Here is a 26,350-nt window from a genome sequence, read left to right as displayed (position 1 = left end):
AACCTGAGCATAATAATTATTAGTTACCATTTGCAGGAACAAATTACTTTTAAATAGATTTACAGCAGATCTGTGAATTATATTTCGAACAATCGGACTTAAAAATCCCTGTTTGAACAAGAAAACAGTTAATTTGTGTAAAACTCATACATGCGTTATCCATACAAGTAGACTGAAAAAAATTACATTATATTATGTTACATTATATTACTTTATATTGGATGGTTCTGCCTCACTGTTACCTGTTACATGTGAACTGCTTACACATGTTTTAACAACAAAACTTGATTACCAAGAGAGATCAACTAAAAAAAAGCAGAAATAATTATATGTTCAGCAGACTAGATATAGAGACACTACTGTCATATCTCACTGTGGAACTATAAATATTTAGCTCTGGGCAGGAGCAGGTAAAGGAACTATGGCTCAAGAGTAAAAGAACAATTAACCATCCATTTTATAAAACTGTACACAGCACAACAGCTTATGGTGAGAGTGACTCGCCTTGTACAGTCACTATAAAGAAATTTTTAAATAACCAGGAACTACAGCATAACAGGTGTAAACAAAAAAAGCATAGCGTGCAGGTACAGAGATGGTGCATGAAATACGTTTGGCCGTCAAGAGAACAATCTGTGAATCCATCAGTGACTATCTCAGCAAGATAGATGTCCCATGAAACTCAAAGAAATTCTCGTCATTTGTAGAGGGTGTTAGTGGTACTAAGGTTAGTGTCCAGCCTTCAAAGATGAGATAGAAATTGAAGTTGAGGGTAGCAAAGCAAAAGCAGAAATTTTCAACTTTGTTTCAAAATGTTCCTTTACCAAGCTATACCCAGGAGTGTTGCACAAATTAGAAACATAAAAGAATAAAGAAGTACTGCAGAATAGGCCATGGAGGTTGAGACCAAGGAGTCTCTAGTTGGAGATGTAGAGATACATTGGTAATTTTAGGTTATGTTCTTTGTTTTCACTGATTCATGTCGCGTACTTAGAAATATAGGTAATTTTTGGTGTATTCCTACTTTTTTATAATTATTCCTTCTGGGTGATGGTGAGTATTAAACTTAAATGAGGTTTAGCGACTGTTATGATCTTGCTCATCTTCGGAGCAGAAGGAATTATCAATCAGCCTTTGTGGAAAAGGGTTTTGTTCATGCAGCAGCTGGAGATACTCCTCACGAATCACAGGTGGTTATTGAGACTAACCTTTGATACCTGGGAGGTAGGGAACCAAGTGAGAAGGTTGCATCTTAAAAGTGCTAAAGGAAGCAAAAGGGGACAGTACAATATGGGATGTAGGGAGTGAACATTATAAACTTAAGTTTTCCTGCGATAAGCTGAGACAGTAGTTGCAGAGAGTAGGAGGTACAATCCCATATTCTCTAGTACAGAGGAAGAGAGGATAGCTGAATGCTGGTGGTAAACTATTATAAACCATGTCTGGCACAGCAAATAATGATGATATTTCAAGTTTGATAGTAAAACAGGTCAAATGCAAGAAGTAGCAAGACACAGAGAAACAATATTTGACTGGAATATGATTCAGATTATGGGTATGGAGCTAGGATTGTTAAATATAACTAAAATGATGCATAAAATAACAACTGAATTGCAGCAATATGCTAATAACACAAAGATAACTTTGAATAAGGATTTGTGTATAATACAGAATCACCTGAAAAATTACATAACAAAGTAGGGATAGCTAGATTAATGACAGTATTAGCAAACAGTTTAAGTGACAAAGCAGCGTAGAAAAAATTCAAGAAGCTACCAACCATGCTACAGATAAACAATTAAGCACTACGTGGTTAAGACCAAAAACATTTTCCCAAGGATCACTGGAGGCAGGAAGGGAATTTCCCTCATGTCTGCAGCATGTTGCTTCCATAAATAATAGCAATATAGCCTTTTACTATCATGTTTTCATAGTTAAAACTTATTCTGATAAATCACATTAATGTACATTAATGTACAATTCCCAGTAACTAGCTTTAAGTCACGATTTGAATGTTAACGAGTCATGCATTTCTAAATGGATGGAGTCTTATTGAAAGATGGATTAAATTCTCATTCAATAAAGTATTACTTGTATCTAAATGACTGGAATTGCACATAGTTCTATCAGTAGAAGATCTTGGTAAGCATATAAATGAAATTATTACTATTTGTCCTCCACAAGTAGTTCAAATGGATAATGTGTCATGTGTGGTACAATTATTTTTGAGGAATATGAATGTGCCAGAATGTAAGAAGGTAGTCATGAAGCCACAAACACATTTTCAGCGAGTCTGAAATCATTGGGTTTATTCTGTGTACAAGCCACAAACAGTAATACTTAATTGTTAAAAAGAAACAACTTTTAAAGAAATGACAAAAGTGTAATTTCAGTTTAGGGCTATATTAATCAATTGAACAGAATGTGATACAGCAAGAGTTGACTTTCAATTCCCAGCAAACAACATAAGTACTATGGTGATTACAAGAGTACAACCAACATCATACTGGCTAGAAAATCCTTTCAGCATTTTACCTACTCGGAATATTTCTTTTCTAAATCATACACTAGATGCTTTGGCACTACAAGGCATAGATAAACTAACTTATGTAGAAAATGGGCAAATCGCTATCGATCAAATGTTAATAAATGTTCAGGAATATCACCATGAGTGAAACCAGAACAAGATTACCATTAGTATAACAGCCACTAGTATGATTGCACTACTAGCAGTCATTTGTACAGTTTACCTTTCCTAATGCATAAAATAACAGAAACAGAGTTAAAAACCACACACAAGATCGCCTGGAATGGATTGTAGCAGAAAGAAAAACAGAAATTGTAACACAGGTTAAGTTGGTAAAGAATTCTGTAAGCAGAGTAAGATTTTTATATTGATGGTTAATATTTTTTTTGTTTTTCCTAAAATTCAGGATGAATTTTTTAGTGGATTGGAATATGTGGCATACCAACCTTGAACAAGGCAGGAAGCGGTTAAAATTGTTGAAGTGCTACAGTGAAGCTACCTCATTTACAATACAGCAGTGTCAACACGAGGCAGGCACAAACATTACACCACCAAGACTGAATCAGGTGAAACACAGCATTGGCACTCCTGGTGAAGCAGACAGCAGATCTCTGCAGAAATGTAATGGGACAGAGCAGCTGGACAGGATCATGTCACTTTCATTACATGACGGAAGAAACACTGTTGCTAATGCAGCAATGCAACTAAGAGATTTTACAAACTAGTCCTCTACTACAACAAACTTGTTTGATACCTTCACAACACTAAGAATAATGTTATCATGACAATTAATGTCAGATAAAGATTAGTCACTATTATGTTTGCACTCAATTCCCTGGTTACAGTAAAGTCACATCTGACATAAGTCTATTGTAGACTGCCTGTTCAACAACAGTCACTACTGAGAGTGATGGCTACTTCACCATAATCACCAGTTACTGAGTTCAACACCACAAACTACTGCTGACACAAATGAGTCTTCCCTATCATTCCAGGTCATGACACCAGCCCTCCTGACACTCCAACAGACTGATCAGGATATACCTGAATGGCAAGTCATGATCATAGTCCTACACAGCAACAATCATTGCGGTCCAACAGATGATGAAGAATGGCTGTGAGTGAGAGTGGAAGGAGAACCTCCGAAATCGGCGTAAGTCCAACATGTGTGCGGTCGTCACTCACTGTTACATCATTTCTGTACAGCCAGTGCCAGATCCAGCAAGGGCGGCAAACCACCACCAGCAGCTGGCCACAAATGGGGGGTGGGTGGAGGGCATCAACTACCTTCAGTGCGCAGCGGGCTACTTACAATGCGAATCTTCAATGAACATCAAAAGTCAATGTCAACAGTCAGTCAAAACACTGGCTCTAAGTTATAGAAATAAATAACTAATTCTGAACCTTCTTTCACAGTGTCTACAGGCAACAATGTATCACCACCTCATTCTGAGGAAAACTGGCAAGGCTGAACCACCTCTGCTTCCACTCTCTCAACAACTGCCTCTCGCAGGACCTTACTAATTAAATAAATTCAATAAAAGCTACTAAAATGTACTAGCTTAAGATATTTCACCCCCCCCCCCCCACCCCCCCACCCCCCCATGAACCATGGACCTTGTCCTTGGTGGGGAAGCTTGCGTGCCTCAGCAATACAGACAGTCATACCATAGGTGCAACCACAAAGGAGGGATATCTGTTGGTAGGCCAGACAAACGTGTGGTTCCTGAAGGGGGGCAGCAGCCTTTTCAGCAGTTACAGTGGCAACAATCTGGATGATTGACTGATTTGGGCTTGTAACCAAAACGGCCTTGCTGTGCTGGTACTGTGAATGGCTGAAAGCAAGGGAAAACTACAGCCACAATTTTTCCCAATGGCATGGAGCATTACTGTATGGTTAAATGATGATGGAGTCCTCTTGGGTAAAATATTCTGGAGGTACAATAGTCCCCCATTCGGATCTCCGGGCGGGCACTACTCAGGAAGATGTCATTATCAGAGCATGGAATATCAGGTCCCTTAATCAGATAGGTAGGTTAGAAAATTTAAAAAGGGAAATGGATAGATTAAAGTTAGATATGATGGGAATTAGTGAAGTTCGGTGGCAGGAGGAACAAGACTTCTGGGCAGGTGAATAAAGGGTTATAAATAAACAATCAAATATGGGTAATTCAGCAGTAAGTTTAATAATGAATAAAAAAATAGGCGCACAGGTAAGCTACTATTAACAGCATAATGAACGCATTAGTGTGGCCAAGATAGACACAAAGCCCATGACTATCACAATAGTACACGTATATATGCCAACTAACTCTGCACATGACAAAGAGATTGAAGAAATGTATGATGAGATAAAAGAAATTATTCAGATAGTGATGGGAACTAAAACATTAATAATGGTGGGGGACTGGAATTCAATAGCAGGAAAATGAAGAGAAGAAAAAGTAGTAGGTGAATATGGACTGGGGATAAGGAATGAAAAAGGAAGACTCCTGGTAGAATTTTGCACAGAACATAACTTAATCATAGCTAACACTTGGTTTAAGAATCATGAAAGAAGGTTGTGTACATGGAAGAGGCCTGGAGACAGTGAAAGGTTTCAGATAGATTATATAATGGTAAGACAGGGATTTAGGAACCAGGTGTTAAATTGTAAGACATTTCCATGGGCAGATGTGGACTCTGACCACAATCTATTGGTTATGAACTGTAGATTAAAACTGAGGAAACTGCAACAAGGTGGGAATTTAAGGAGATGGGTGCTGGATAAACTAAAAGAACCAGAGGTGGTAGAGAGTTTCAGAGAGACCATTAGCAATGATTGACAATAACGGGGCAAAGAAATACAGTAGAAGAAGAATGGGTTGCATTGAGAGATGAAATAGTGAAGGCACCAGAGGATCACGTTGGTAAAAAGATGAGGGCTAGTGGAAATCCTTGGGTATCAGAAGATATATTGAATTTAATTGATCGAAGGAGGAAATATAAAAATGCAGGCAAAAAGGAACACAAACGTATCAAAAATGATATCGACAGGAAGTAAAAAAGGGCTAAGCAGGGATGGCTAGAGGACAAATGTAAGGATATAGAGGCATATATCACTAGGGATAAGATAGATGCTGCCTACAGGAAAATTAAAAAGACTTTTGGAGAAAAGAGAACTGCTGTATGAATATCAAGAGCTCAGATGGAAAACCATTTCTAAGCACAGAAGGGAAGGCAGAAATGTGGAAGAAGTATATAGAGGGCCTATACAAGGGCGATGTATTTGAGGGCAATATTACGGAGATGAAAGAGGATGTAGGTGAAGATGAATGGGAGATTTGATACTGCATGAAGAGTTTGACAGAGCACTGAAAGACGTAAGCCGAAACAAGGGCCCAGGAGTAGACAATATTCCATTAGAACTACTCATAGCCTTGGAAGAGCCAGCTGTGATAAGACACTACCATCTGGTGAGCAAGATGCATGAGACAGGCAAAATACTCTCGGACTTCAAGAATATAATAATTCCAATCCCAAAGAAAGCAGGTGTTGACAGGTGTGAGAAAACTACCGAACTATCAATACCAGAGAAGGAAAGTTGCTACTCACCATATAGCGGAGATGCTGAATCACGATAGGCACAATAAAAAGATTCACACAATTAAAGCTTTCGGCCATTAAGGCCTTTGTCAGCAGTAGACACACACACACACACACACACACACACACACACACACACACACACACACACACACACACACCTGCAGTCTCAGAGAGCTGAGACCCCACTGCGAACAAAGTGGGGTCCCAGCTCTCTAGACTGCAGATGTGTGAGCAAGTTGGGTTTATGTGCGTGTATGTGCATGTGTGTGTGTCTACTGCTGACAAAGGCCTTAATGGGCGAAAGCTTTAATTGTGTGAATCTTTTTATTGTGCCTATCGTGATTCAGCATCTCCGCTATATGGTGAGTAGCAACTTTCCTTCTCTGGTATTGTTACATTCCATCCCGGATTTTCCATTGTTTGATTTTTACCCAACTATCAGTTTAATAAGTCATGGCTGCAAAATACTAACTCGAATTCTTTACAGACGAATGGACAAACTGGTAGAAGCCAACCTCGGGGAAGATCAGTTTGGATTCCACATAAATGTTGGAACACGTGAATCAATACTGACCTTATGACTTATCTTGGAAGATAGATTGAGGAAATGCAAACCTACATTTCTAACATTTGTATACTTAGAGAAAGCCTTTAACAATGTTGACTGGAATACTCTCTTTCAAATTCTTAAGGTGGCAGGGGTCAAATACATGGAGCGAAAGGCTATTTACAATTTGTACAGGAACCAGATGGCAGTTATAAGAGTTGAGGGGCATCAAAGGGAAGCAGTGGTTGTGAAGGGAGTAAGACAGTGTTGTAGCCTAACTCCGTTGTTATTCAATCTATATATTGAGCAAGCAGTAAAGGAAACAAAGAAAAATTTGGAGTAGGAATTAAAATCCATGGAGAAGAAATAAAAACTTTAGCTTCACACAAGATATCGTAAGCATGTCAGAGACAGCAAAGGACCTGGAAGAGCAACTGAACGGAATTGACACTGTCTTGAAAGGAGGATATAAGATGAAGATCAACAAAAGCAAAACAAGAATAGTGAAATGTAGTCGAATTAAATCAGGTGATGCTAAGGGAATTAGATTAGGAAATGAAACACTTTAAAGTAGTCGATGAAGGTCGAAGTAGAGATGATATAAAATGTAGACTCGCTATGACAAGGAAAGCATTTCTGAAGAAGAGAAATTTGTTAACATCAAGTATAGATTTAAGCATCAGGAAGTCCTTTCTGAAAGTATTTATATGGACTGTAGCCATGTATGGAAGTGAATCATGGACGATAAACAGTTTAGACAAGAAGAGAATAGAAGCTTTCGAAATGTGGTGCTACAGAAGAATGTTGAAAATTTGATGGGTAGATCATGTAGCTAATGAGTAGGTACTGAATAGAATAGGGGAGAAGAGAATTTGTGGCACAACTTGACTTGAAGAAGGGATTGGTTGGTAGGACACATTCTGAGGCAACAAGGGATCACCAATTTAGTATTGGAGGGCAGCTTGCAGGGTTGTAGGTTGCAGTAGGTACCTGGAGATGAAGAAGCTTGCACAGGATAGAGTAGCATGGAGAGCTGCATCAAACCAATCTCTGGACTGAAGACCACAACAACAACACACCTTTACAATTATTTGTTGCATTGCTTTAAGAAATTAGTTTTCCAGGGTAACTAGAAGTTTGAAATTTTAGACAGTTATAATGTCATTTTTTCAGATGTAGCAATTCTTAATATGAAAATAGGGCTTCAAATTAGAAGATTTCAGGGTTGCCACAACTTTCACCAAGTGAAATTCCCTGATATTTCCCTGATTTCCAGACAAGTTCTAGCATTTTTCCCTGACAAATGATGAGATCTAAAAAATATATAAGAGCTTCTGTATTTCTTCCCCCGTGTGAGCAAGAACCTTAACTTCAACGTCTTTTGTAATGAACTGTTTTTAGATGGATGAAGCAAGCTAAATGGTACTTGCGTTTCATTAAGACCACTGTTGTTATTTTATTTCAATAAAACAAAACCCATTTGGTGACAAACATAAGCATTTCCTTGGAGTCGCTAGACAGATTTAAAATACCTTCACCGATTTCAAAATAACGTCAAAAAAATGTAGGACTCTTGAAAGAAGTGTATAAAAAAGGGAAGAGTTGTGTAAACCAATACTATAGGTGACAGCCAATAAAATGTTGGTCCTACTAAGTTTGTTCTTGTCGGTTATTACCCACTGCATTATATCTATTATTTTACAGGTATTGTGTGATTTTTCTTTTGAGAAATACATGAGTACATAGCATACAAACCATCAGCGCCTGCCACAATTTTCTTCTTCTTACTGTCCGCACTTTCTAATATATAAACTACTTTCAAGGTGTAAAATGTGCTATAATAAATAAAATGTCTGTAAAATGCCGCACTGTACAATTTACTTGTGGTGAGACAGTCGCAATTCCTGAAACACACTGCCCGTGGTCTCCACGCGGTCGAAAATGGAGCACCACAGTCCTGGTTCCATGCATACACCATGAAAATCCACCACAATACACCACACACAGAGAGACCCAGACTGTGGACAGATTGCAGATTGTTGAGACTAGATCCGATGGGCAGGGCCTGCAAATTAGTGGGAAATAACGGGCTTCAGATTGGCAGGCTCAATCCATTACAGATACCCACAGAAATGGCCTATGGCTTTGGACCATAACAGAAATCCACTCATGTGGCCAGCTATTCATGAGTCACAGACACCGTGCTGATGAAATGAGACCGTGGCGATCAATCCATGCAACAGATGACTTGCGCAAATCAATACTATTGAGGATAGGTAGCAACTTGCTGTAAACATGATCACTGAACCACAGACAGGCACGTAAAAGTGACAATCACACCCCCAGAACTAAATTTTTGGTCAGAGCCTTTGTCAGAAAACGAGAGCATACAGACATCCACACAATCACTCAGACACAAGTCATGCGGACATGACCACTGTCTCGGGCCACTGTGTCAACAATCTCTGAGAATCAGGTCCAAACAAACCACTCCTCACGCCTCCCTGCTTCCTGCCTCCTGTTGGCAGCTGCAAGGCTAGCGGTGAGAAGTGGTGGCAGCACTGACTCAAGTGGGGGAGGGGAGGGGGGGAGTGGTAGGAAGGGGAGAAGTAGTACGAATGAGAGAGTAGGGAGACGGCACATGTACTCAGCTGCGCCCAGCCAGCAATGATGCACGACATCTCAGTAAACAAACCATTTCATCTACAAAAATGAGATTTTTCCAGTGTTTTCTTCAAATTTCCCTGATATTTCCAATTTCCCTGAAACATTTGAAATTCCCATATATTCCCTGATTTCCAGAATTTGTTGCAACCCTGGATTTAATGTTTCACCTAGTAGAATTTGTAGTCATATTTGTAGTGAGAAGATTTTTTTTATTTTTATCATTTATGTCCACGTTCTCACGGAACACGCCTTGTCTTTTCTGAAGGTATGTGTCTATAGTGTGGCCTTGTAAGGAAGCAAAATATGGATGATAGGACAAGAAAATTAAAAATGCTTTTGAAATGTGGTGCCACAGAAGAATGTTGAGCATTAGATGGGTAGATTGAACAGCAAGTAAGAAGGTACTGGGTTGAAATGGGGAACATATAAAATTTATGGCACAACTTCGCGTAAAAAAAGGAACTGGTTGATAGAACATAGCCTGAAGTGTCAAGGAATCGCCAGTTTGGTAACGGAAGGAAGTGTGGAGGATAAGAACATTAGAGGGAGACCATGGCGTGCACACAGTAATCAGTCAAAATGTATGTAGGTTGCAGTAGTTATTCAGACACAAAGGGTCTTGCAAAGAATAGAATAATGTGAACAGCTAAATACAACCAGTACACACAGTAATCAGTCAAAATGTATGTAGGTTGCAGTAGTTATTCAGACATAAAGAGTCTTGCAAAGGATAGAATAATGTGGACAGCTAAATACAACCAGCCTTTGGACTGAAGACAACATCAAGAAGCCATAAAAAAACCTGAAAAAACCTTCTGAAGTTTCTTTTGATTTAATTTAGTAACTTTGTGAGAGATGACATTTACTGAATTTTATGAGAGCATGTGATTTCATATTAGTCAAGTGATATATATAGTGCACATAATCACATGTCAATATTACAAGAAGGATAGATTGCTACCAACCTCATTGCAGAGAGACTGAGTCACAGATTAGCACAACAAAAAGACCACTACACACATAAGCATTGGGCCAGAAGGCCTTCTTCCGAAACACACACACACACACACACACACACACACACACACACACACACACACACACACACAATATTACAATATGTCAATATAACAATATGTCACACACACAATATGTCAATATTATGAGAAGGATAGATTGCTACCTACCTCATTGCAGAGAGACTGAGTCACAGATTAGCACAACAAAAAGACCACTAAACACATAAGCATTGGACCAGAAGGCCTCTTCCGAAACACACACACACACACACACACACACACACACACACACACACACGCACAAATGCAGCTCACACACACGTGAGCACCATCTCTGGCCACCAAGGTAGACTGCAAGCAACTGCACATGATGGGAGAAGCAGTCTGACTGATGGGTATAATGAGGTGCCTGGGGGTGGGGAGGGGAAGCGATAGCAGGTTCGGGTGGGGGACAGTAAAGTGCTGCTTGTGGGAGCATACAGTGACAAAGTGGCAAGAGGACAGAGCAGTGAGTGCATTCAGGAGATTAGACAGATGGCAAAGCAGGAAACGATGGGAGGAAAAGGCGAGAAGTAAAAAGACTGTGGGTGTGTGGTGGAACAGAAGACTGTGTGGTGCTGGATTGGGAATGGGGAATGGGATAAGTTCGTGAAGGACAGCAACTGACAGAGGTTGAAGCCAGGGGGGTTATGGTAACTTAGGATATACTGGACAGTTCAGAAAATTTTGTGTTGGTAGGAAGGATCCACATGGCACAGGCTGTGAAGCAGTCACTGAAGTAAAGAATGTTGTGTTGGGCAGCATGCTAAGCTACTGGGTGTTCCAACTGTAAATTACCTACAGTTTGTTGGTGGCCATTCATGTGGACAGACGGTTTGTTGGCTGTCATGCCCATAAAGAACACAGCACTGCAACTTAGCTTGTGGATCACATTACTGGTTTCACTGGTAGTCCTTCCTTTGACAGGATAGGTGATGCTTATGACTGGACTGGAGTAGGTGGTGGTGGGAGAATGCAAGGGACAGGTCTCGTATCCACATCTATTACAAGGCTACGAGTCATGAGGTAAGGGGCTGGGAGCTAGGGTGGCGTCAAGATGGACAAGATATTGGCTAGGTTCGCTGGGAGGTGGAATACCACTGTGAGAGGTGGTGGTGGTGGGTAGTGTTTAACGTCCTGTCGACAACGGGGTCATTAGAGACGGAGCGCAAGCTCGGGTTAGGGAAGGATATCGGCAGTGCCCTTTCAAAGGAACCATCCCGGCATTTGCCTGAAACGATTTAGGGAAATCACGGAAAACCTAAATCAGGATGGCTGGAGATGGGATTGAACCGTCGTCCTCCCGAATGCGAGTCCAGTGTGCTAACCGCTGCGCCACCTCGCTCGGTCCACTGTGAGAGGGGTGGGAAGGATAGTGGATAGCACATTCCTCATTTCAGGGCATAACAGGAGGTAGTTGAAACCCTGGCAGAGAGTGTGATTCAGTTACTCCAGTCTTAGGTGGTACTGAGTCACAAGGTGAATGCCCCTCTGTGGCCACGCAGTTGGACTTATGGAGGTGGTGGGTAAGGCTGGTATTACACTATCAAATATCTTTGTCAAAGATGTGATCAAATATTCGTCAAATATATTTGACAAAGATCTTTGACATGGCGCTAAGAAGGGGTATTACACTGTCATCATATTTTTTGTTAAAGTTCAAGATGGCTGACAACAACAACTTACTATTAACCGCAGCACTTGCGGAAGAGAAACGGGGGAACAAAAGGAAATGTACCTGGGTGAAGCCGTGGGTTTTACGATGACACGATAAAAGCATTAAATGAAACTTGTTATGTGAGCTTATAGTGGAGGACATGAAGTCGTACATCAATTACTTAAGAATGGATAAGCATACATTTCTGTATGTGCTCAGTGAAGTGTATCCTCATATCACAAAGCACAATACTCACTTAAGAACTGCTATACCTGCAGAAGACAGGCTCACTGTAACACTCCGATTCCTTGCTACAGGAGAGATATGGTTAGGTCAAGTTAGGTTATGTTAGGTCTCCGATTTTCTTAATCTATTTTTGTATTCAAGGTGCCTCACATTGTAAAGCATCTCATCAGCTTCACACATACCTATTAATTTTGTAGTTGTCAGTACACACCAATTGTATTTACCAGCAGTGTTTTAAAAATGCTACAGATGACAGAACGCTGCAGCGATGCTAGCGCTCCACATGGTAATCTACAGTGAGGCCCTAGATTTGATCAAATATTTGACGACATTTGACAAAGTTCCCTATTACACCATCAAATTTTTTTGACAAAGATATTTGACAAAGAAGTCTGATAGTGTAATACCGGCCTAACTGGAGAGAGAGAGATATTTTTTCTGTACAACATTGGGAGGTTAATTTCAAATTGTGAAGGTGACCAGGAAGGAAGCTGTAGGTTTGGAATCTGTCAGCATTGGGAAATGTAGTGTTCAATAGTGGCAAGGCCAGAGGCATTAGCGATGTTATTGAAAAGAGAGGTGGCATCAGCAATAATGAGCAGGGCACCAAGTAGTAAAGGAACGTGAACTGTAGACTGTTGGTGGAGGAAATGGTTGGTATTTTTGATATAGGAGGATAGGTTGAGCTAATAGGCTGAAGGTGTTGGTCTTTCACAATGGCAATTTTCTCACTGGGGGCACAATAACTGTTGACAATAGGGCATCCTGGGTGGTTGTGTTTATGAATTTTAGGAAGCATATAGAAGGTAGGAGTGGTAGAGGTGAGGAGAGAGACTGACTCAGGGAAAAGACTCTGTGATGGGTCTAAGAATTTGAGAAGAGACCAGAGATACTGTTAGATTTCCAGAATGGCATCACTATGGCAGGATCTGTAGTTGAAGAAATCTGATGTCTGGCACAGTCATTCCATCAAACAATCCTTGAACTTTAAAACCACAATGCTGGAGCATTGTGTGTATGAGTTGTGAGAATGTGTGTGCGCGTGTGTTGTGTACTATTGAAAGATGCCCTTTGGCTGAAAGTTTACTTTTCTTGTTTAGCAGTCTCTTTGTTGTGTCTGCCTGTGATTCAACATTTTCAGTATGTGAGTAGCCATCTGCCATTTTCATAGATTCTTTTTATTCCATCCTGGGTTTTCCATTGGTTGATTTTGAACAAGACCACATGTGAATCTTCAGGTTTTGGCAGCGCAAAGACTGCTCCATTAAGTTTCGGGTGTGCAGCCGCAAGAAATCTCCTTCTTCTTCTAATATTTCGACTGTATAACGTTCAGCCATCTTCAGAGTGAGCCCCATTCTCGGCAGACACAAAGTAAAAGTGATTTTTCGTCCTCCACCTAAGACAGCTGCACTCGTGGGCTCCGTCAAAGATGATTTGTTGCTCCGAAAATCTGGAGTTTACAAAATTCCATGTGAATGTGGCCTTTCTTACATCGGACAAACAACTCGTACTGTCCAAGAAAGATGTACAGAACACCAGAGGTACACACGACTTTTACAACCTAACAAGTCGGCAGTGGCAGAGCACTGTATTGATAATGGTCACAGTATGTTGTATGACAATGTCGAAATTTTGGCAACTACATCGTCCTTTTGGGACGCTATAGTAAAGGAGGCAATTGAAATTCGCTTGACGATGAACTTAATTAATAGAGACAATGGTTTCGATAAATCCTGGAATCCAGCAATTGCTGTAATAAACTTACAAAGACGTCGTCACAGTGCAGCTCACAATGATATATCGATATGCCAACAAACATCAACTGCGGAGTCATAGATACAACTCGCGCACTAAGTACGTCTCTGTCGCCGACCAACGTCTCTGGCGCATTTGCATCTGTGGTCGCATGCACAGTCGCGCGGTACAACAGTATAAAGGGATGAAGCGAGCACTGGAGCGGCAGTCTTGCGGCTCACTCTGAAGATGGCTGAACGTTATACAGCGGAAATATTAGAAGAAGAAGGAGATTTCTTGCGGCTGCACACCCGAAACTTAATGGAAAAGACCACATGTGTTTGGTTATGATGAGCTTCCCCTCCACCTAAGGTGTGCGAAGACTGCAGTGGAGTGTTATGTTGTAAAGAGATAGCAATGAGAATGCTCAAAGTCTGCAGCTCAGCAAACAACTTTAAAATGAAGCAGCCACCCCTTTGGGGCACAGCACAGAATCACCCAGCACTCAAGAAGACAATTTGTTTCTGTGCAGAGCCACATTACTTTTTGAACACTCTGAAGACAGGTGAATTTTAGTACTTACTGGAGTTTCTTCCTTAACAGATATGTACTCCATCTCTTGCTTTGGGGATGCAAGTGGGTCAGCCTCAACCTGAATGAAAGCAAATTATTTAAGTACAGATACAACACTAAGTACAAGCAGTGCTTATGGAACCAGTCTACAGAATATAAATGATTACGTTGTGACAACAGCAACTCTGTGCCTGGATTTAAAAGCTATCATGAGCAGACGTCTTATCCGTTAAGGTATCTGAGCACACTTCCCACCCTGATTCTGACTTCCATTATCACCAATTTTTCCACCTGTGATTTCTGAACTCTGCTACCAGAGGTTCTCAAATGGGGTACATCGCCGGAGAAATGCAGTTGGTGGAGGGCTGTCGCTTACCCTGTCCATCCAGTTTGCTCTTTATGTAGAATATTTTTGCAGGTGATCTTTTCTTAATACAATACAAATACATCGCCACATAGCAGGAATGATATGGGTACTCTTAGAATAATAACTAAAATGTGACTTCACAAATTTAATTCGACAACACGAGGATAATAACTACCCACGCCAATGAAAAACTGAGAAACTATTTTTACTTTCATAGCTGATCTTTATAGATTTTTACGAGCTGAATCCAAATCAGTCATAGCAGTGCACTCATCTTTTCTCCATATCCCACATATTTTCATTTGGTGATCTGGCAGGCCGGTACGTGTTGTGCAGCAACATGTGACCGTGCACTGTCTTGCTCAAAAATGGCATCTGTGGTGGTGTGCAGAAAGCGTATGGCTACGGATCACAGGATGTCATTCAGGTAGGTCACACTGGACACAGTGCCTTAGACACACAGCAGCTGCAACTTGGGACTGTATGCAATAGGACTCCCCTTCCACCCCCTCACACCATAAGGCCTTCAGTTGGCACTGCATGTCTTGTGCGAATGGGCTGTGATGCTGCTCCCTCTCTCGGTAAAAAAATTGTTCAAATGGCTCTAAGCACTATGGGACTTAATATCTGAGGCCATCAGTCCCCTAGACTTAGAACTACTTAAACCTAACTAACCTAAGGACATCACACACATCCATGCCCGAGGCAGGATTCGAACCTGCGACCACAGAAGCTGCACGGTTCCGGACTGAAGCGCTAAGAACCGCTCAGTCACAGTGTCTGGCTGAGCAAGGCCAGGTAAAGGAACTATGGCTCAAGTGTAAAAGAATGGTTAACCATCCATTTGACAAATCTGTACCTAGTACAACAGTTGGTGGTGGGAGCGACTGCCCATGGTACACAGTTACTGTAGAGAAATTTCAGGAAACACACACTACTGCATAGCATATGTAAAACAAAGTATAGGTACAGAGCTGGTGCATGAAACATGTTTGGCTGCCAAGAGGGCAATGTGTAAAGCCATCAGTGACTACCACAGCAAAACATTATTAGAAGATCTCTCATGAAACCCAAAGAAATTCATGTCCTATGCAAAGGCTGTTAGTGATACTGAAGTTAGAGTCCAGACATCATAGATGAGATAGGAACTGATATTGAGGGTAGCAAAGCAAAGGCAGAAATTCTCAACTCTGTTTTACAATGTTTCTTTACAAAGGAAAATCCATGAATGTTGCACCCATTTAATTCTGTCCCATTACAATGTGAGAGAAATAGACATTAGTATTAGTGCCATTGAGGATTGAGAAACAGCTGTAGTAGCTGAAACTGAACAAAGCTCCAGAGCCCAATGGTACTGAATCAGATACTGTACTGAAGTTGTAGCTGAGTGGGCCCTTGTTCTAACAATGATACAATATAGTTATAATAGAGGGAAACATTCCACGTAGGAAATATATATCTAAAAACAAAGATGATGTGACTTACCAAATGAAAGTGCTGGCAGGTCGACAGACACACAAACAAACACAAACATACACACAAAATTCAAGCTTTCGCAACAAACTGTTGCCTCATCAGGAAAGAGGGAAGGAGAGGGAAAGACGAAAGGATGTGGGTTTTAAGGGAGAGGGTAAGGAGTCATTCCAATCCCGGGAGCGGAAAGACTTACCTTAGGGGGAAAAAAGGACGGGTATACACTCGCACACACACACATATCCATCCACCTCAATATAGATCTTTCAAATGAACAGCCATGCCTAGTGGGTGGAGAAAAGCTCAGAAGGGCAGCAGAAGTGATGCAAGAAAACTATTTTCAAATATCAAAGACATCCATTTCTTGTACAATCTTAGGACATATTTGAAGTTGTATGCAATAGACTATCTCGAACAAAGTGAGTCTCTCCACCTCAACCAGCATGGATTCTGAAAGTGTAGATTATGAGAACCCCAACTAACACTTTTCTCATATGACACCCTGAAAGCCATGGATCATGGCAATTACGTGGACGGCATATTTCTTGCCTTACAAAGTATTTGACTCGCTGCCGCATAATTGTATGAGGTATCAAGTGACATTTGTGATCTGTGAGAATTTCTTGGCAGTAAGGACACAGCACGTTATCTCGGACGGAGAGCTGACAACAGATGCAGCAATAACTTCAAATATGCCCCAGGGAAGTGGTGTGAGACCTTGCTGTTCATGTTGCATAGCTGATAAGACATTCTTGGAATTTTAGGAGATGATGCAATTATCTGTAATGAAGTACTGGTGAGAAAAGTTGCACAAATATTCAGTGACACCTGGATAAGATTTCAAAACAGTTCACAGATTAGCAACTTCCTGCAAAGGTGCACAAATTTAAAATTGTGCACTTCACAAAATGAAAACACGTAGTATTCTTTGAATACACTATCAGTGAGTCGGAGTAGGAACTGGCCAAACCACACTAATACTTTGGTGTAACAATTTGTAGGGATGTGAACTGAGCCAATCACATAGCCTCATTCATAAATGAGCAGGCGGAAGAACACACTTCACTGGTAGAGTGTTACGGAAATGAAATCAGTCTACAAAGTAGATTGTTTAGAAACACACACGTAACACATCCTAGAATATTGCTCATGAGTATGGGACTCATACCAAACAAAACTAACAGCAGATATTGATGGTAGGTTGGTTGGCAGATGGGGGGAGCGGACCAAACAGCGATGTCATTGGTTCCATGATCTAAGTTGGTAGAAACCGAGGTAGGAACAACACGAACAGCATAGCGCATTCCAGTCAAGAGGAAGGGAGAAATGGACAAACAAAGAGGTAACATCAACATCAGGGCAGAAGGAAGATGAGAGAACAAGAGGTGGTGGTGAGAAATGGTGAGAGCAGGGGCACCTCGGTAACACTACATGCTGTGGGGCACCAGCACTGCCACAGACCCTTGGCGATATCCACACCACACCATGATCACGACACAAAGGGGGCAGCACCAGGGGAAGAAGAAAAAAGAAAATGGGAAACAAAACAACATAAAAGACCAGACAAAACAAAGAGAAAAAGAGGCCACCCGTCTAAAAAACAATGGCAGACTAAAACTCTCATAAGCACAGGCAGAACAAACAATGGGACACCACTGGACAAGATTAGACAAATTATAGCATGTACAGAGGCATTTCAGCAATCATTCTTCTCATGCTTCATATGTGAATGGAATGGGAAGAAGCCCTAATAACTGGTACAATGGGAAAAGTGTACTCCTTAAACAGAATCTGATATCGACATATTTAGAGCCACCTGCTTCACAGCGTAGAGCGAAATATGTTTCTAAGTAGTCAACATATGAAGTAGTCAACATATGAAGTATGCCAGCATTTATGTTGCCACTCAGTGTCACTGTCAAACATACTGTAAATGTGATGGCCTATTTCCCTAAACAGGGTATTAAATTTTGCATCTTCAAGAAGATAAACAGAACTTACGAATACTACATGTGGTCTATTTTATCAACAAAGGTATGTGTGCAACATGACAGATAATGAAATTCGGAAATAGTGTTGCAAATACCTGTGATTTTCCTCCAGATTAAACGCTGTACAACTACATTCACAATTTTAATTTAATAAGTTAATGATAATTTTGAGTTATAATTTTCAGGGACAAAACTACAAAAATTCTTAGCTTATGTGATTGAAATATTTATTTTGGTTATGCAGGGAACATCCAATGAAGTATCACTATCTCATACTGATCTGGTAAGCCTGTTACTGCTGATCTTACATTCGATCGTGTTGCTGTCAGTGATGAAGTTTATTCACAGAAATAAATAAATACACACATTAAAAAAAGTTTTGCAGCACCTCAGTTTTGAGAGTTTTGGAACTTGTACAGAAAATTGGAATAGAGATCAACATAAACATCATTTCCACCCTTTTTATTGCTCATGAAAACCACACACTGTGTGTTGTACTGCTGTACAGCAAGACCTTCAGAGGTGGTGGTCCAGATTGCTGTAGACACCGGTGCCTCTACTACCCAGTAGCACATCCTCTTGCACTGATGCATGCCTGTATTCGTCGTGGTATACTATCCATAAGTTCATCAAGGCACTGTTGGTCCAGATCATCCCACTTCTCAATGGAGATTCAGCTTAGATCCCTCAGAGTGGTTGGTGGATCATGTCTTCCATAAACAGTGCTTTTCAATCTATTCCTGGCATGTTCAATAGAGTTCATGCCTGGAGACATGCTGCCCACTCTAGTCGAGTGATGTCGTTATCCTGATGGAAGTCATTCACAAGATGTGCACGATGCGGGCACGAATTGTCATACATGAAGAAGAATTCTTCGCCAATATTGTTGCACTATCAGTCAGAGGATGGCATTCACGTATCGTACAGCTGTTATGGTGTCTTCCATGACCAACAGTGGTGTATATTGGTCCCACACAATGCCAAAACAGCAGGGAACATCCACCTTGCTACACTCACTGGACAGTGTGTCTAGGGCGGACCTGCCCAGGTTGCCTCCAAACATGCAAACATGCCTCTGATGATTGTCTGGTTGAAGACATGTGTGTCACTCATCAGTAAATAGAACGCTATGCCAATCCTGAGCGGTCCATTCGGCATGTTGTTGGGCCCATCTGTACCATACTGCAAGGTGTCGTGGTTGCAAAGAAGGACCCTGCCATGGATGTCGGGAGTGAATCTGTGCATTATGCAGCCTATTGCACATTTAGAGTCGTAACACGACGTCCTGTGGCTGCACGAAAAGCATTATTCAACACGGTGGTGTTGCTGTCAGGGTTCCTCCGAGCCATAATCTGTAGACAGTGGTCATCCACTGCAGTAATAGCCCTTGGGCGGCCTGCACGAGGCATGTCATCGACAGTTCCTGTCCCTCTGTATCTCCTCAATGTCCACACAATATCCCTTTGGCTCACACCAAGACACCTGGGCACTTACCTTGTTGAGAGCTCTTCCTGGTACAAAGTAACAATGTGGACATGATCAAACTGCAGTATTGACAGTCTAGGCACAGTTGAACTACAAACAACACGAGCCGTGTACCTCCTTCCTGGTGGAATGCCTGGAACTGCTCGGCTGTCAGATCCCCTCCGTCTAATAGGCGCTGCTCATGCATAGTTGTTTACATCTTTGGGCAGGTTTAGTGACATCTCTGAACAGTCAAAGGGGCTGTATCTGTGATTCAATATCCACAGTCAACACCTATCTTCAGAAGTTATGGAAACTGGGGTGATGCAAAACATTTTTTGATGTGTGTAGTCCAAATTCGCTTGTGGACTGATCAAAATTTTTGCCTAGCTGCAATATTACTGCTGATGATGCAACTGACAGAACCTTGGAGATGCTCCTAGTTCTCCATCCAGGTACCATAAATGACAGTAGGGTGACATAACAATTATAATGTGTCAGCAATTCATATAGTAACAATCTGTAAGATTTAAAAGGCATAGAACAGCAACTAATTAACATAATCACAATTGTGTCAGTCAAAAAGCATGAACAAAGGTAATGATTGGCTCTTAAAAATTATCATTAGCAACATTCCTCTAAGAATTACATCACATCTTGGTAATATTATGGTCTCTAAGACAGCATGTTTTGGCCAGTTGCATTCTCCGATGTGTTAGGGCATAAGTTTCTGTGGCAAAATGACAATTTTGAAGAAAATCTTCACAACATAGAGAAAACCTGTGAGAATCATCTGCAGTATACATCCAAGAACATGTAGCCTTCACAATATATACTGTATACACTGATGTGCCACATCGAGAAGAATGCCCACAGCAAGACTGAATGTTATCCGGTAGCAATGACACCGCATCCTTTGCCTGTCGCAGTTATAACCAGACTGCTTCGCGCTCCTCCTCCCCCCCCCCCCCTCCACTCCCACCTCTGTAGTAAAGGGAATCAGTGGGCTACTCCGCAATACCCACACCAGCCTCTCAGAGGCTGGGTCAAACTACAGCTGTCCATTCACACCGGTGTTGTGAGTTGCTCGAGCCTTTCTTCACTCACAGTGTACCGTCAACCTACTGTCTCTGCATACGAAGCTACTTATGGTGATGTTCTGAATTACACTGTGTGTCAAATGTATTAAGGAATGTAACAGTCATCAAACAAACCAGAAAACAGGTCCAATAAACATGGTTCCAGAAAAGCATAGCCCGACTTTCTGAGGCTTGTTCGTAAGAGGGCTTGAAAGATGTTTGATTGTGGATATAAGTACAGTCATTGCTTGGTGCTCCACCCATAGTGTCAAGAGAGTGTTTTGATGTATTTCTGTATCTCAGTAGTACAGGTACACATTAGTATGAGCATTAGATAGTCTGCAGTCAGTTGTGCTGCTCGAGTTGTGTTGTACTGTAGTTTCAGTCACATTAATCTTATTATCCAGTAAATTACTCACAACTTTGGGTCTGTATCATGTTGTCATCTTACTTACATAGATAACTTCACTTCTGTGTTCACTGTTATTCCGCTGTTTGTAAGGCAAATGGTAACGGCTCCTTTTTCTCTGTTTTCCACCACTTCCAAGCAATGAAGACAGCTATTACACAAGTGATGTGGTGAATATGATTCTCTGCTATGATTTAGCAAATGGAAGCAGCCTCTGATCCAGTGCACTATATTCCGAAAAATATACATGTTACAGAGTAACACATGATAAACTGTTTGGCTAATGTTTTCATTGTCTTAGGGCTACAGGTTCTCAAGCATCCAAAACGGAAGATACACTCAGTCAGCACTTCCAAGAGGGGGGAGTGTGCGTTACAATTAGTGGATGAAAATCCTGAAACCAGTCAGAAACAGTTAGTGGAAGCCTGGTTCATACTCTTGTCTGGGCAGTAATTCATGAACATTTTCTATGCCCACACCATCTCCAGTGCCTGCAGACCCTAAGGCCACAGGACAACTACGCAGACTACAGTTCCGTCAATGGCACTCACAAGTGTGATGAAGATCCATTGTTTACCTATAACAAGAGTGCTCTGCTCTGTACCATGTTCCTCATACTTGCAAGATGTGAAAGTCACTATCTGAAAATCAATTTCCTAAGTCTATATAATGCAATTCTAAAAGAAAACTCCACAAAATTGTCATTTATGATTACAATGTTTGCATGAACTGTTTAGTATAAAATATTTATAATTTATTAATGAATTCCTCAGCAGCTCACTGCACAGTGCAATTGGATTGTAATCTAAAGGCTCATTAAAATCTCATTAGTTGCATATTTTTTTACCTATTTTTGATTCCAAATTCGTTAAGAAATGGAAATGATAATCAACAATAATAATATTGACACATAAATAAATGCATAATGCCTTTTTATTGAATGAAAACCAATGTGCACATCAATAACACAATTCAATTTCTGGATAAAGAAAAAAGTATTTTTCCTATTTGATGTTTCATATTTTATACCAAATTTTAATTTTTTGTGCATACTTGCATTTTAATGTGAATAAAAATAAAAATAAATAGAAGTAATTTTAATTAAAAAATCATGATCAAATACTTGTTAAGTAACATTTCCATTTGCCAATTAATATGGAATTTAAATGAAAGTAAAAACGTTTCTACCAGTGAATTTCAAACCACAGACATCACCGTCACAAGATTTTTATGCTACACACTCACCTAGCAGCAAATACGTTACTATACTCGAAACGATTTGCATTTAACACAGCTCGGAAATCTTCCAATCTTCAATGTCAATTTTCTAAATTTTTCTTGAGAATTGCATCTTGCTGCTTTCAGCACTACCTTGGAAATCCTATATAAGTAAGAAGAAATTCAATGATGGCATTAAAGTTCAGAAGGTTCCCTTGTAGAATTTTATTTACTGACAAAGTGAGGTTCACAATAGGTGGTGTTTTTAATTTTATGATCAGCTTGTGTGAGCTGATGAAAGTCCCCATCCAACTGCAGAACCAGCACCCCTCTTCAACTAATGCAAAAGCAGGCGTTCCTGATGAAGGATGAATAGTGCTGTGCAGGCTACCACGAAGATTAGACGGGCTCATTTTCAGGATTTTCTCAGTAACGTATTTGCCTACAATGGTCAAAAATGTGCCAGCTCAACAAAGACTATGAATATTGTTCACGCATGATGGTGTATGGCACATTCTCACAGCAGTATGCGTGAACACCAGACTGTTACATTAAGGAGTACTGGATTTCTCAGACAGGCCCCACATATCAGCCTCCTAACTCACAGATATCAGTGCTCTACACTTCTGGTTGTGGAGACACTTGGTCTACCTAATACCAATCAATGGCATCCTGTGACAACAAGATCACTCATTCAATATATGCCAGCACGTAAAACAATAGTGTCAGCTTCGAAGAAAGTATAATTTCAGTTCTGAAAGGCCAGGGGATGCAATGTCTTGAATGGTTATCAAATTGAGCTCCTCCTATGAAGTAATGTTCAGATCTCACAAGGTACACATTTCTAATCCTATGTTTCTTGGACCTGTTTTCTTGTTTCAAGGGGGTATTGGCATATAGTATTATTGACTTGTTCCACATACATGCAACATGCCTGCATATATAGATCTATGGAATTAATTTACCAAGTAAATAAACTGCTAGTGCATTGACACTAGTAAAACACCAGAATAATATCAACCACAAACACAAAAGAACTCTGACACTTCTGTCTGCCAAAGATTTGTGGGATTTGAAATTGTGAAGAAACATATCAAGACAAAGAACCAGTTCACAGATTAACCCAACAAAATTGTAATTCATTCTGTTGCCACTAACTGCTGAAACAAGACACCACAGAAATTCCAATATGAGTTGCAAACATTCTCCAAACAACACACCAGGAAAGTGCAATATGGCAGAAAACAAAATCTCCTGACAAGTCACAAAATGTACAACATGCCACTTTGGAAAAACCAAGTCTTAAGTACAGTAGATACACATATTACTGCTTTTACATCTAAAATAACAATCAAACATGTACTATGTTTCAAATTTTAAAAAAAGGTGTGGCCCACTGAAGCTGGCGCAAATGAGTCAAAACAGATATGAACAATAAAATATCTGAAGATCTGCTTGAAATTTTATGTGACTGCACTGAAAGAAAAAAGCCTTTTAGTAAGACCTATTCTTTTTCCTATCTTCATAAATAGCTATTGGTTTATTTTTTACTTATTGTCTGAATGATAACAAACGACATAAAAAATGTTCATTTTAACATTACTTACTGGCTCTTGTTTGATGACAGTAGCACCATGAACAGAACTTTTGTGTTTTACTGATGCCATCTTCTGAAAAAGAAAAACATAAGTGAATTGCAGCTACAAAGAACAAATTAAGGCTGAACCATGCACCATAATAAAAGTAGGCGGACAGTTCTAGATCTGTGTGCTGGAGAATTCCAGCATAGGTTTGAAGAGGTGCTTTATTTTCTGTTTGCAAGAATATAGATTTTTTTAAAAAAAATCTGTTGCCCTTAGATGTAAAACATGAATGTGCAATCTTTCAGAAATTCAAAACCAAATGAAATGAATATCTTGTTAGCCATTCATTCCATAAATTGTTTCAAGGCCCAAACTACTGATCTGTGAAGCACTTTTAGAATTGTAGTAAAGAATGTTCAGTGGATTTAATATTTCATGATAACAGCATTAAATATCTTCTGTTCAACAGAAACAATGAGGGATCTAGTATTTGCTGAGTAGCAACTATTAATAATGTAACACACTAGGCTAAATATGTATAAATGTAAAGAGGATATTAGAAAATTCTTCTAACTGATAACGGAAGGTGTCTATCTTTAATTACAGTTATTAGTGGTTCTTCAAAGAAGCATAGTATAGGAATGTATATTTACCTCGTTTACATTATTGTGGATTCTATTGAATGAAAGGGTCTTCAAAACATGCTGTCTGAATGAGCTCCTTTCTCTAGTCTTGACAACATTCAGTCTCATTATAGTTTGCATAATTTCCGTTGCTCACCCTTTCGTTGTTGTATGTGCATGACGACAATTTCCACCTTCCTTTAAGTGCTAGCTTCTCAAGAGTCACACAACTCCTTTTCCCACAAAACTCACTTGAAAACCACTTATACGAAGAAACAGTCCGTTCAGTGTCAATAACCAACGGTTATTTTAGAATACACACTGACTCTACAGGACATCAAAAGAAATAGGAATTCTGAAGTCTACTACTGTGGCTTTGCTACTAACTTAGAATATATCAACTTAAAATATATATTAAAATCTGCAACTAACTTAGAATATATCAACTTAAAATATTTATTAAATTCATTGGGTATGTTCATATAAACATTTCAGTCCCTCTCACAAAAGGAATACTTTGATCTCACAAACACCCCCCTTCCCCACCCATCACAAGCACCAGCACAAAAATAAATAAATAAACAAAAAATTAAAAAAACTGCAGCTAGAGAGAGAGTACATCAAAACTTTTTAAAGTAACAGTAAGTATGAAGGAAAATAATCAACGTTTGAAAATATAAAATGTTGTTGTTGTGGTCCTCAGTCCAAAGACTGGTTCGATGCAGCTCTCCATATCTCTCAATGACTACTACAACCACCACCCATCGGAACCTGCTTACTATGGTAATCTCTTGGTCTCCTTCTGCAACAATTCCCCCCCCCCCCCCTGCTGCTAAACCCTCCCTCGCACACTTCTCTCCAATACTAAACTGATGATTCCTTGATGTCCCCAAATGTGTCCTATCAACTGATCCTTTCTTTTAGTCCAGTTACACCACAAATTTGTTTCTCCCTAAATCTACTCATTACTTCCCCATAAGTTACATAATCTACCCATCTAGTCCCCAGCATTCTTCTGTAGTAGCACATTTCAGATGCATCTGTCCAATCCCAGCAACAGCAAGCCCACTTGTGAAAGCAGCCATGTCATATATAAGCTCTGCTACAATTTCTGCACAGCATTTTATACGAGTGTGACCACAAAACAGCTGTCCAAGAAAAGAATAGCCACCATTGCGTTGCCAAGAAAGGAGCTGACCACCCAGTGGCAGTACACACCACTCAGCACAACTGCACAAGTTCAACGGCTGCTTCACAACGCATGTGATCTGGATATTTTCTTACCTACGCAGGTGGGAGTTGTCCTTGCTCCCATAATGCTTCCGGCCTAAATCTCCAGTAACCCAACGCACTCACGCACTTTACCCAATAGTCTCTTCTTCCTCTGTCCTGTCACCCCATCCCAGTCCACAACTCCATCCCGTCACAACCGTCTGCCACACAAACTCCGCAGATCGGGTGCCTGGTGTCATATCACTATCCCGTGCACACGCCGCCCCTCCCTCCCTCCCACATTCCTATCTCGCACACCTGCTCCTTCACTCCA

The 26,350-nt window shown here is 40.4% G+C and overlaps 1 protein-coding gene across 7 annotated transcripts in view; it reads right to left on the bottom strand.

The window, feature by feature from the left end:
• Positions 1-26,350, bottom strand: part of LOC124551075 (zinc finger protein 570-like) — a 201,557-nt gene that overhangs the window by 166,148 nt on the left and 9,059 nt on the right. For 4 of the 7 annotated variants that reach the window (XM_047125976.1, XM_047125977.1, XM_047125971.1 and 1 more), the window contains exons 2-3: positions 24,206-24,268; positions 14,608-14,676 (exon numbers count right to left, since the gene is read on the bottom strand). In XM_047125976.1, coding sequence (XP_046981932.1) covers positions 14,608-14,676; positions 24,206-24,268 — 132 coding nt within the window. Of the gene's footprint in view, positions 1-14,607; positions 14,677-21,426; positions 21,606-24,205; positions 24,269-26,350 lie in introns of those variants that run through there. The other 3 variants (XM_047125973.1, XM_047125974.1, XM_047125975.1) reach the window with 2 other exon arrangements.

The sequence above is a fragment of the Schistocerca americana genome, chromosome 9 (genome assembly GCF_021461395.2).
Source record: "Schistocerca americana isolate TAMUIC-IGC-003095 chromosome 9, iqSchAmer2.1, whole genome shotgun sequence".
NCBI lineage: Eukaryota > Metazoa > Arthropoda > Insecta > Orthoptera > Acrididae > Schistocerca > Schistocerca americana.
The sequence above is the reverse complement of the archived record's forward strand: the minus strand, read 5'-3'. Positions and strand labels throughout refer to the sequence as shown.